This window comes from Psittacula echo, assembly GCF_963264785.1.
Source record: "Psittacula echo genome assembly, chromosome: 2".
In the NCBI taxonomy this organism is placed as follows: Eukaryota; Metazoa; Chordata; class Aves; order Psittaciformes; family Psittacidae; genus Psittacula; species Psittacula echo.
Window position 1 is genome coordinate 135,315,374 of NC_137737.1, and position 12,926 is coordinate 135,328,299.

Here is a 12,926-nt window from a genome sequence, read left to right on the forward strand (position 1 = left end):
TGTAAAAAGCCAAACCACATTAAAAAGGCATTTTGGGTATGGAGACAAATGGAGAGTAGGACTTACTGAAGTTACACTGCCTACATTAAACCTTCTAACACCGACTCAAGTGAAGGGGTACCCACTGCTGCCACATAGGTTTTGTGAAGATAAAAGTGGAGAACACCTGAGCCCTAGTACTCAACAGCACTGTCAGTCTTTGCTCCAAATGAAGTCAGTGGCAACTGTAGTTGCTCAGAACATATGTAAATTAGAGCACCACAACAGCATTTTTCCTGATATGTCCAATTACTGCTGGACAAGATACATGGGAGACAACATGTCTGGCGGAGAGAGGACTTTTCTGGGAATAGAAAGAATCCTGGGCCAGATTCACAACAATTTGCCTGTAAAGCAGCAGCCCAACTTGACAGAGTAGGTAAGAGAAAGCTGAAATTTTCATTCAGCCATACAATCACGTAGAGATAAGCTTATAGACAGGGTGACTTAAGTAGCAGCAATGCACCATCAGGTCCCTCCTTGTTGGGTTCAATGAATACAGAGAAAAGGTTTTCCACTGTGTAACCATAGTCCAAACATATATTCAGCTTATTCACCTTTTTAACCAGTATTCTGCCACTACATATGTAGGGCACTCTCCTTTTCCCAGCCAACTAGGAAGGGAAACCAAACCATATTTTACTACATTATATATTTCAAGGATGTCTATATTAGGGGTGTTGCCAGTATAGAATGAAAACCCTTTCACATCATTACAACCGAATATATACTGGCAAAAAAAGTCAAGTCTATATCTGACTGGGAATAACTGTCACTTATGGGAAGATAGACAAGTTACAAGTTAGCTCCAGCAGCAATAGCCAGTGCTTCACTCTCACGTTTGGTATCCTTCAAGTATGATATATGCAGCGTTCATGACCCACTCCTCTATATAATAAACATGTCAAGCATAAAGAGGGAAAGGGAGAGAAAAATATCACAATTAGTGTATCATTAGTTGTTTGCTTACCACAAGTCCTAGCACAAGGGTACGCACTCTCTCCCCAATCTCTGGTGAAATGTCATTGCCAAACTGCTGTAAGGTTGTGAGAAATCTCTTCAGTTTGCTGAGTTGCCTAGCTCCACAAGCTGGCGGTAACTGCTGGTTAGCCAGAGAAGAGGAAGAAGAAGAGGATGGCCCATTGCTAAAGCCATTAGGAGGAGATGGAGCTCCATTTAACGCTGTTGGTGAATGGCTAGTGCCATTGGTTACTGAAAGAAAAAGAGAAGGGAGGATAAAATAGCGAGGGGTGTGAGAAAAGAGAGAAAGACAGAGAGGGAAATCCATCAGCTTCTGTTTTCTGTGCTTGTCCTCAAAATTAATTAAGTTGCACAATTAAAGACAATTAGCCTTTTGACAGAGCAACACTCTGCAGTTTATATTTCTTTCCCAGTAGCTGGTACTGAAGGGTGTATGGATTGGAAGTAACAGCAGCTGCCTCTCAAACACCCCCATCAAAATGCTCCTGCACCTGGAAAACATCATTTGTATACCACCCTTTTGTCAGAGGGTTTTAAAAAGAGAAAGAGGGAAATGGAAAGAGCATGAGAGCATGTATGACTGAAGACAAAAAAATTCGTTCTTGGGGTACTAAAAAATGTGCAGACTTATTTCACGAAGCCTCAGTTTATCTCTGAATATTTTTACTTGTGTTTTGTACACACAACTGACAGCTGTGTTTATAAAACAGGACTTTCACGTTTTAACCTTACACCACCCAATGAGAAGGTTATTTCTTTCGGATACAGATTTCCTAGCTGCTAACATATGGAGCACACAAAGTTGTTTGTGCAGGTACAAATGGTGCCATGCTCACTGTGGCCTGAAGCCTTGCAGCTAGAGCATGAAACTAGGCTTCTGAAGACTTCTCAAAGACCATGAGCAAATCACTCAGTTTTCATGTGCCAATACTGTACCTCTAAAAGGATAAGAAAGCATTCCCCTCCTGTTGCAAGGTTGCTGTGAGAACAACTGTTTGAAGTACTAAGTGTTCAAAATTTATGGCAACGAGATTCATGCAGACATACTGAAGACAACAGACAGTTTTTGGCAGCCATTTCAGTTTGATTCTCATCCACACTCCAGAAGAGAGCAGAGAATCAAACTGAGGACATCCTTTTCCACCCAGGCTACTTGGAACAGCAACAGTCAAACAAACGCTGCTGAGCTGTTGTTTGAATCTGACTTGCCAAAATGACAGCGAATGGGCACAGACCACACGACTGCACCCAGCAGCAACCAGCACCATGCTCAGCAGCCACTGCCCTAGAGAAATTTGCCAATTTCTTTTTGAGAACTCACTCAGAACCCATCCCAGAAAAACATTAAAAATCAAGAATTTGTCTACTATCAAAAATGCATAGGAGTAAGCCTAAATTGCTTCCTATTTAAAAGCATAACCACGGCGAGCTAGCAACTTACTTTCAATGCTGCTTAATGACCAGCCTCTCTGAAGCCACATGTCCCAATTTTTGTCACTTTATCAGTCATCTTTATTGTTAGCAAGTCCCTTTTGAGGGTGCAGACCTATTACTAGATTTAGATCACTACCCTATTACCAGATTTAAACCACTACTGCAGTACTTTTGAAGGAGCTCTTGTCCCAGTGACTCAAGTGCCCTTCTGAAGCATCACAGGAAAAGCAATTTCTATAGATATCTAGTTTCTGCTTGTGTTTTATCCTAGTTTTTGGTTACCTATTCTAGCTGCATGGGCTAGGGAGAACAAGAAGCGGGAAATCTAGAAAGCAGCTGGTCTCAGCAAGTTCAGCTCCACGTGTAGCTCCAAGTGCTGCCGTACAGTGAGGTATTTGAGTAAACAAACACATTGTGACTGCAAGGAACCTGCATAGCCCAAAGTCATCATAACATGAGCTTAGTAAATGAGGATGGGGAAAAATAAGACTGTGTCCTCTAGCCTGACAGCACCCAACAACTCAGTCACTGGTAAGGGGCTGCTCTCAGCAGAGAGTCTTGGGGCTATGATCAAAAAAGCACAGAACAGTAGAGTTCGTTAACTTGGATAGATAGGAGGAGGGGAAAGGAAGGCAAAATTTCTCCCAGAACAAAAGAAATAGAGAAATACTCCCCAAATGCTGATTCTCTAGAACTTTTTTTTTTAATAGCCCACTACATATTAGTAATTTTCTCTCCTTCTTTGTAACATCTGAACTTGCCAACTGGCAAAGATCTACATAATTTCTCAAATAAAACCACATGATTAATAAAACAGAATTTAGCATTTAAAATTTCAAACTAGAATATGTCAAGAGTTTTTAATAGTCTAAATCAAAGAAAATAAGCATATTCTTGACCAGAAAACAAGTATGATCTTCCTGGCCTACAGGCATTCCCACTGTAGCAATAACAAATATAACAGATACTCCAACAGAAGTACTATTTACTGTACAAGCTGGAACCACTAAAGACAAACTTCAAAATCTGACAGGGTAAAAAAAAAGGCAATTAAAACTAGACTTTTTTAGATAGTCTTTATATAAACAGCCCCAAAAATCCAGCTATGGTTCACACACCTTTCCAAAGTGCAGAACCCAATCATAAACAAACATCCAGAAATCTTGTGAGTTACAGTGAGGATTATAAAAGTGATTAAAGAAGAACATTGCCCTATTCCTTTTATGACTGCCAAAGATAACCCTGAACCTTGATGCAAGTGCATCACATTTGAAAGCTTAATCTCTAAGAAGCCCACCATGCAAAAAACTTAGAAACAATTTAACTGTAGACCAGAGCAGCTCCTAGGATGATTCAGGTGCTGGAGGTTAAGCAAAAGAGACAAATCAATGCAGGATCAGGGTCACTGGGTTAAATTTGAGTTTACACAAATGACTGGCACAAATCCTCCTCAGTGTTTAAGTTGGATGTAAATCGTTAGGACAGGGTTCCCTGGGAGAAGTAGTACAAGGGCCTCCAGCTGGACTTCTGCATAGAGGTGAATTTTAAATGAGGCATTTAGCAGACAGAAAAGGACTAAACAGACATAGGCAAGACAAATAGAAGATGCTGCCTTCATTCTGTTTAGGCATATGTATTCTACGGTTCTAAAAATATTTTATTTAAAATGTGAAATGTAAACACATTCTCATGTTTATACTATTACAAGGCAGTATAAAAGAGACCAAAAAATTTGCAGCTAAATCTTGGTAAGAGAAACGTGGATCATTTCATGGCTGCGAAAAGAATAGTCCAGACAACATGCCAGATTCAGATCTCAGTTACACTGATATGAATGCAGAGTAATTCCATCAAGACTAGTTGAGTTTCTTGTGTGTTTACATCAATAAACTGAGACAGAGATGCAGCCCCAAGTAAAGTGGTCACAGATTAGAAATCTCTAGATAAAACAATAAAAGGCCTTTATATTGGGGTTTATATCAATATTAACTAGACATTATATAGCATTTATATCCGAATTCTTCAATCATAAGTGGGATGAAGTTTTTTTTCATTAATTATCCTCCACTTTAAAAATATAAGCAAACCCCCCCCCCCCAAAAGCTTCTATAAAGAAGGGAAAAGGGTCCTTTAAACAACAGAATGGCATAAAAGAGAAGGGTTTCTGTACTTCTCACAGAAGGCCTGACTTGAGCATTAACTACATGGGAAAGCATTGCTCACTGTTCTTTGACACTGTGGCCAAGCTATCAACGAAATAACACAACTCTGAGCTGAATGTTTTAACACCTTAAAGATGCATTAACCTGTTGCAATCTTAGTTTTGTTTAATTACTTTATTGCAGTATGACTAAATGCTGCTCCCATCATATCATGCACATTTCCCTTCACATATTTTGCTTTCTTACATACAGATTAGAAAGAATATGAGAGAAAAGGAAGAAAATAAGTCTAATTACACGTTGTGGGCGTGAATGAACTGGTTCTTGGAGCTCCTTGGGTAGTGGGAGGAGGTGGCATGGCTGGAGGCGTCAGCCTGGATTGTGTCTTCACATCCACAGGTGAGTCTGGCATTGTGGAATGCTTCTCAGTGCGATCTGCAACACACACCACAGGAACACACTGGTTTATTTCCCCAAGCACACCCCCTCTGACAAAAAATTAAAAGCTAATGCAAAAAGTGAGCCATTTCAGTATCTGCTGCAAAAGATTACACCCGATTATCTACTCCAGTGTGCTCTTCCCAAATTACATTCATCTAAACCTTACTTAAGAAGGTGTAACACAGATGGCAAGACTTCATTTGTAGCAGTGCTGCATTGTCTTTTGTTTTCATTTCTAGCATGTGCAGATGCTACCTCTCAAGCACTCCTGGAGCTGCAATAATGCCACCTCCCTTCAAGGCTCTCGTGTTAGCCAGGAGAGGAGGAAAAAACAGATGAAGAGATAGGAAGATAATAAATCCCCTTACGACAACTCTTCAAGAATTAAAACCTGAAGCTCTCTAGTACAGATGAGATGTTGGGTGGGATATTGGTTGAAGCCAGCTCTCTCCATGTCTCTTCTTGGTAACACCTGCTACCCTCTCCATCACTTCTCTTTGTAATCATGGAGAGATGCTTATGTTAAATACCGCGTGCCTCCTGGATCACTTTACTACCCTGCCCCTGGATATTCTTACATACACCAGAAAAATAAACACAACGTGCCAACATGGTATGTCAGTCATCACACATACATACCACTGAGGTTTTTTTAAAGCATCTAAGTTTGCACCATCGCACGTTAAGAACAACTTTAATATTCAAAACCTGCAAATAGAAACGTACCTCCCCAGGAAAACAAAAACAAAAGGGGGGGTGGGGGGAAGGCAGAAAACCTAACAGTTCTCTTGCAACTAAAGATCTTGAGATGGAAGATATTTGATATGGAAGCTATAGAAGTATCTTCTTTTGCCAATACCTTTATGGTCACCTCTGTGCTAGAATTCTTAAAATCCCACCCAAACCCTTATGTTTCATTTATCAAGAATGGGCAAAACATGACAACATTTACCAACTGAAAGCAAAATTAAGGCTTCCTTACTCATGCCAGGTGTTCAGTAAGCCATCATGAGTAAAGATGAGTAAGATCAAGTTTAGCTTTTAATGAGCATTCAGTTAAATTCTTCCATCCCTTCTTGGGGGATCAGGGTTATTTATTTTACACACTGTCCTACACAAGTCTTCCTGAACTCCATTAAACTATTTTGCAAAGCAAGGAAGTATCACTGCTAATGGGCAAGCATATAAATCTGTGGGTTTTAATTCAAGACAATAGCAAAGCCCGCCAAATGCTATAAATTCTATCACTCCACTTTGTGACATGCTTCTTGTTCTTACTAACAACATACAAACTTCAACTAAACAATCCTATCTAAAATTTGCCCTGAGAGACATTAAGAGAAACAAAATGCAATGCACACATTTAACAAAGGAACGGTATGTTTAAAAGAGCCTCAAAACACTTAATTATCAGAACACTTACTTATCAGAAAGTAAAACAAAACAACCAAACAAAAAAAAAAAAAAAACCTACCACAGAAATTAACAACACATAATAGGTATCAATATTTAGCTGCCTGAAACTGAGGAAAGTGAGGAAGTATGTCTCAGAGGTACAGTGTGTCAGGTACTGCAATTATAAAAGCCATCTTCATCCTTTGTTGAAGTGCCTACAGATGATGCTTCAGTTCTCAGCTAAACGGAGTAATTTAATGTAGAATTTAGAGGCAAGTTTGGGGAAGATGATCAGTGAAACACTCCCAGAACAGAATGAGGGGAACACAGATACAGTATTACAGGATCTTTAGTGTGGATCTAAGGTTAGTAAACCTCAGCTGTGTAGGGAACAGTATCCAAAATGATTAGCTTAAATATTAAGGCTGCTACACAGGTGAGATTTGATTTGCAAATCAAGCAACAATAAATTATTACATGCTGGAAAACAAAAGCAAGTTTTTAAACATATTATATACAAATTTCCTTTCTATATCATTACATTAAAACAGTTAAATCTATATCTTTAACAAGTCATTCATTTGATATAAAGAACTACAAAAACTCATCTTGAAATGTTAATTGCTTCCTTAATAGCCAAATTCATCTTCCACTCACCTCAACCAACCTCAGCAACAAGGGAATAAATAGCTTTCAGCTCATGTTGCAACAGAGGGAAAGAGGCACAGCAGTGAGCCCAAGCCCTCCTAAATAAAGGCAAATATTTCTGCCATGCCAAGAAAGGAGAGAGAAAGGGAGGCTTGCCAGAGCTGGTGGGGAGATAACAGTGGGAACTGCTGGTCCATCTGGTTTTCATTCTGCTAACACTCACATTGAACTGTTAAGGAAGGCAGTCCAGGTACACAGATTTGAAGCATGTGGGAGTGCAGACACAGGCACAGAGGAGATGGAGGTGGGTGGAAGAAGGAGAGAAATCAAGCTCCTCTAACAGTCTGCTGCTTGCAGCGAGCAGGCACAGCCTGTATCCTCCAGTTCAGCTGTTCATAACTAAAAGCGATCCCAAGTCTGTAACCAACCACAAGGTTCCTGCTCCCCTCCCTTTGCTACATTTCAAAGCTCGGATGGGAGGGGGGAGCCTTTCCCAAAAAGCTGGCAATGTTTTGTTACTTAAATTGAACACCGTAGTGGGAATTAGCGTGTTGGTTTTGCCCTCCAATTTCAGACTGCCATTCTACTGTGATCCAACTGGTTTCTACTCCCTCAAACAGCGTCTGCCGCTCCATTTGCAGATTGCTGAAATTATCCTGTACTGCTCATACAAATCTAATTACATTAGGTTTGACTTTCTCAATTACACCTTTCTTTGGACTTCTGAGGGGTAAAAATAAAACCTCAAACTCTACAGCCACTTACCTCTGTTTAACCTCTCTCCCCACCCTGCAAAGCCCCAAACCCCATTCCGCTACTATATAATCGTGGAGCGGCCAGATTTATCTCTGGTTGTCTGTAAGTTCCCCAGGTCTGCCTTCCGAAATGAGATATAAGGCTCCTTTCAAGCACACCTCAAAATACTTCTAACCAGGGTACAAGATTATCTTGTCAGAGCACCGACTGTCCTTGGATGGGTGGGGAGAGGGCTTTTGAAGTAGTACCATGCAAAATGCAAAGCTCTTCCACGTTCTTGGAAGACAGCACCACCAGCACACCATCCAGAACCGCCTTTACATCCCACTTTTCCACCCTCCTTAATAGCAAAAGTCCTGCAGAAGCCACTGTGCTCTTACTGATGCTATTGACCTGTTTCCTGCCTCTACAGCTGGTTCCCAAACCTCCATGGGAGCTACAGGGCTGGAAATACCTGCCCACAGTGGCTCTGCACCCACCGCTGTCCTGCCACCCACAATCCCAGAGAACCTCAGCAGCTCTGTTTGTAAGAGATAGGTCTCTCAGGGGATAGAGTGGTGATGGGAGTAGAAAGCAGTGCCAACGCTGATAAAAGTGTTACTAGTTCTTGTGATCTGAACTCCTAAAGCTTCTAGTGTCTGATACTTAGCCTAGAGCTCCAGCTTCTACAAATCATTATTTATTTTTAATTAAAACAAAAAAACCCAAACCAACCAAACAAAACCCCCCAAAAATATAACAAACCCAAAACCTAATACTTTTTACTCTAATTGTTGAAAGATAGTTTGATGATACGACAGCTAAAGTCAAAACACTATTTAAATTGTATTAAATCCAGCCAAGTTTCCCCTAAACCATATTATTCTATGATAGTTTTTAAGTATAGACATTTTTCATACAAATTCCCAGTGGCTATCCTACTATTAGTACATTCAGATGAGGGTTTGGGAGACAAAGAAAGAATCCCTCCAGGGGAAAACATCTTTACATGTGAAAACCTGCCTGTGCAACATTTCATGTACATTTGCTCCAGTTTTATAATACAGAAATACGCTGCACTTTGCCTGAAATTTGGAAGAACTTTAAGGAAAAGGATGTCTTAAAATTGCTTAGTTTCTTAAATTCACAAACATTTTTATGCTTTCCTGTCAAACCAAGCTCCCCATTTGCACAGATAAAGCTCTCCTTTTTTTTCTTTTTTTTTTTTTTTTTTTTTCCTGTTGGACTCTGACATTTCAAACAAAAATCCTGAACGAGCAGGGACACACCAGAAAGTTTCATCCAGGCAGCATCCCACAGCACACACATTTCAGAGTGCAGGCTGTATATACAGAGAGAGTAACTTCTTTCAGGTGCAAAGATTTCTTTCACTGAATCCCTCTAAATAGTGACAGACTTGCACTCCTTAGCCCAGTTCGGATCAAATGGGGCTGAAAACAGAGGTCCTCCAAACCAGATGAAAAAGCAGACATCTGCAATTCATTCTGCAGTGTTCGCTGCAATCAATTCAGGATGGAGATAGATGGTGAAATAATGGTCTAGTCCTAACCCATACACACAAACCACTGGTGCAGTGACTTAGAATAAATTCAGAAAATATGTTTCAAGTATGCAGAGAGTTATTGCATTTGCTTTGGATTATGTTTTTTTATTTAAAGAAAAAAAAACCCACCAAACATTTTGAAATATAAATTCTTGAATCTTCCTTGTAGCGCAGAGTGAAGAACTGTGATTTTACCACAGAAGTATTTTGCTTCATTTTAAATTAAAGAACATTGTAAACCCAACTTTAAATTATGATATTTTTTCAGTTCATTTCTTGGTTCATGAAACTACACTGTTCTTGTCATTCATTCAGTTTTTATGGCAGGAGTTATATTTATCACTATATTTAGCTTTTAGGTGAACACTGATATTTACTGTATGTACAGCCAGCTTCTGAAGACAAACAGGAAAGAGACAAAGTATGCAGGAGCAGGGGCAAAGAGAGATGTGCATGTATTCAAACTGATTTACTTTACTTCCTGTACCCTAAAAGATTTAGTCCGTTTTTAAACAAGGCGGTCTTTCATATATGGCAACATTTCAGCTCACATGGCACCCTTCCAAGTCTAACGCATCAAGGAAAGCTGATGTATGGAACAAAATATGGAATATATAAATACTTTACTGATACCATTTCAATAGCCAATTCAATGTCAAGCATTTCTAGGAGTGGTGTGTTTTCAATTTCCTTTTTTAAATGAAAAAAAGTATGGTATAATATGCTGTGGCATTTATTTTACTTTTAGTTAGTGCAAACAGTTCCAGATGTATATTCAGGCATGAAAGACTCTTAAAAGACGCTCTACATTGATTGTACAGTACTTACCACTTCTGTGCCAACATGTTCAAAATAAAACTAAAAACTGCCAAATTAAAAGAGCCCATTGTCTTATTTCCTTTAAATTCACAGAAAGAACAAACCCGTGTATGACACACGGGATTAGAACCTGCCTCCACCATCCCAATTTATACAAATGGAGATCTAAATCTGTGGGACTTCACATTAATTATGGTTACTTAGATGGCATTGGACTAATTTTGATTATTTTGAGAGGGATAGCAAGGAATCTGCAAGCAGGTAACGGCAGAGTCACAGTAGTGATGAACTGGGAGTCAGGAACCCACAAGTCCACCTAAGAGGACAAATTACATAGCTCTCTCATCCAAATGCTATCACACTACAGTCACTAATCTAAAGTCCCTCCTTCAGATTTGGCCAAGCCATGCAGCACTGTTACAAAGCAGTGCTTGTGGAGACCCACAATTCCTGACTCTCAGACCTGCCACTACACAGAGCAGGACAATACTACGAGGTATCTGCCTTGGCTGAAAAGGCCTCGTACAATATGACCCTTGTATATATGGTAAAGCCTACCCACCCTGTGCACTGCATGACATTTGGGCAACAATGCTGCAGACCCTCTCCCAGCTGAGCATGCCTGGGACTCGTTTGAGACCGGTCCAGTCTTCATTCCATTCATCTCTTGGCCCTTTTGACTTTTTTTAAAGAATAAACAAGGACCTAAACACAATGGTTGTTTTTGTGGTATAAACAACTGATCTCAAACAGGCATAATACAGACATAACTTTCTGTCAGCACCAGATGCAGTCACTTTATTGGCCTAGAAAGAAAACATCACCCGGTTTTCAGCTCCCCAGTGGAGAACTTTTACTCCCTAGATGGTTTGCAGAAGGGCAGTATCAGAAAGCAGCTCAGACACTCTGACTCTGTCTTTTGTCACAAAACATTAAGCCTGCAAGCTTTACCCACCAGGAATGAGCATGTGTGTGGGGCAAGTGGTGGACATGTATAGCAAAGTTTTCAAGACAACACAGCATGTCACTGCCCCTTTAGCACACCGGGTATGAAGCTCACATACTGAAGATGACACCTTTGCAAAAGGCAATCACAACCTCACTGCAGTCTTATCTTGGTTCTCCTCTACTCAGATAGTGGAACAGTTCATATCACCAGCTATTCTTCAGATAAATGAACAGCACATTCAGTTTGCCCATTTCTTCTCATCTAATATGCAGAATCTGGAGGAAATTCTGCATCATGGGAGTTCACTGAAGTTATCTCAGGCCAAGTTATCAGAGCTTTCTTCAGATGTGCTAAAAAAAGCCTTGAGAATAATGCAATCTCTACTCTGTCTCGCAAAAGCTGAATGGGATGTTTGTGCTACTGTCTCTCGGTTTTGGTGGGAAGACCTTGTGGTTACACTGGAGAGAAGGGATGCCATCCAGAGGGACCCTGACACACCTGATAGGTAGGATAATGCAAACCTCAGGAAGTTCAACCAAGCCAAGTCCTGCACCTTGGGTCAGAGCAATCCCAGGCACAGCTACCGGCTGGACAGAGAAGAGATTCAGAGCAGCCCTGCAGAGAAGGACTTGAGGGTGTTGGTTGATGAGAAACTCACCATGAGCCAGCAGTGTGCACTCACAGCACAAAAAGCCAACCGTATCCTGGGCTGCATCAAAAGCAGCGTGACCAGCAGGTCGAAGGAGGTGATCCTGCCCCTCTACTCTGATCTCATGAGACCTCACTTGGAGTGTTGTGTGCAGTTCTGGTGTCCTCAACATAAAAAGGACATGGAACTGTTGGAACAAGTCCAGAGGAGGGCCACGAGGATGATGAGGGGACTGGAGCACCTCGCGTATGAAGACAGGCTGAGAAAGTTGGGGCTGTTCAGCCTGGAGAAGAGAAGGCTGCGTGGAGACCTCATAGCAGCCTTCCAGTATCTGAAGGGGGCCTATAAGGATGCTGGAGAGGGACTCTTCATCAGGGACTGTAGTGATAGGACAAGGGGTGATAGATTTAAACAGGGAAAGTTTAGGCTAGATATAAAGAAGTTCCTTACTGTGAGGGTGGTGAGGCACTGGAACAGGTTTCCCGAAGCAGTCATTCCTGGCAGTGTTCAAGGCTGGGCTGGATGGAGTCTTGGGCACCATGGTCTAGTGAAGGTGTGCCTGCCCATGGCAGGGGGGTTGGAACTGGATGATCTTAAGGTCCTTTCCAATCCTAACTATTCTGTAATTCTACATAAAGCAGGTGAAATGACAGAAAATGCTTTGCATCATGTTCTTCATCCTAGTCTTGTCCTACCAGCATGAAAACAAACTAAAACCACTCTCTTTTGCTTCAGGTCTCTAGGCTGAGAGGTTCTGACTGGCAAAACAGTCAGAATGTGTCCCATGCTCATGACTTAGCAGGGGAAGGCAGACAGTTGGACTTACTATAAAATAAGCAAGGCATTGTATCAGTCTCAGAATTGAGACAAAAATGTTATGGCTTGGCTTAAGGGAGGGAATGGAGGGAAGGGAGGGGAGGGAGGGGAGGAGAGGGAAGAGAGGGAAGGGAGGGGAGGGAGGGGAGGAAGGGAGGAAGGGAGGAAGGAAGGAGGGAAGGAAGGAAGGAAGGAAGGGAGGGAGGGAGGGAGGGAGGAAGGAAGGAAGGAAGGAACTCATCTTGTCATATAATTTCATTTTAAAAGATGGAAAAAAATAGAAAAATGGTATTT

At 41.1% G+C, this 12,926-nt stretch overlaps 1 protein-coding gene across 2 annotated transcripts in view; it reads right to left on the minus strand.

Annotated features, from left to right (window-relative positions):
- The window catches only part of RUNX1T1 (RUNX1 partner transcriptional co-repressor 1), a 120,402-nt gene that overhangs the window by 46,939 nt on the left and 60,537 nt on the right, over positions 1-12,926 (minus strand). For both annotated transcript variants that reach the window (XM_080639343.1, XM_080639342.1), the window contains exons 2-3: positions 4,914-5,051; positions 1,010-1,251 (exon numbers count right to left, since the gene is read on the minus strand). In XM_080639343.1, coding sequence (XP_080495469.1) covers positions 1,010-1,251; positions 4,914-5,051 — 380 coding nt within the window. The remainder of the gene's footprint in view (positions 1-1,009; positions 1,252-4,913; positions 5,052-12,926) is intronic.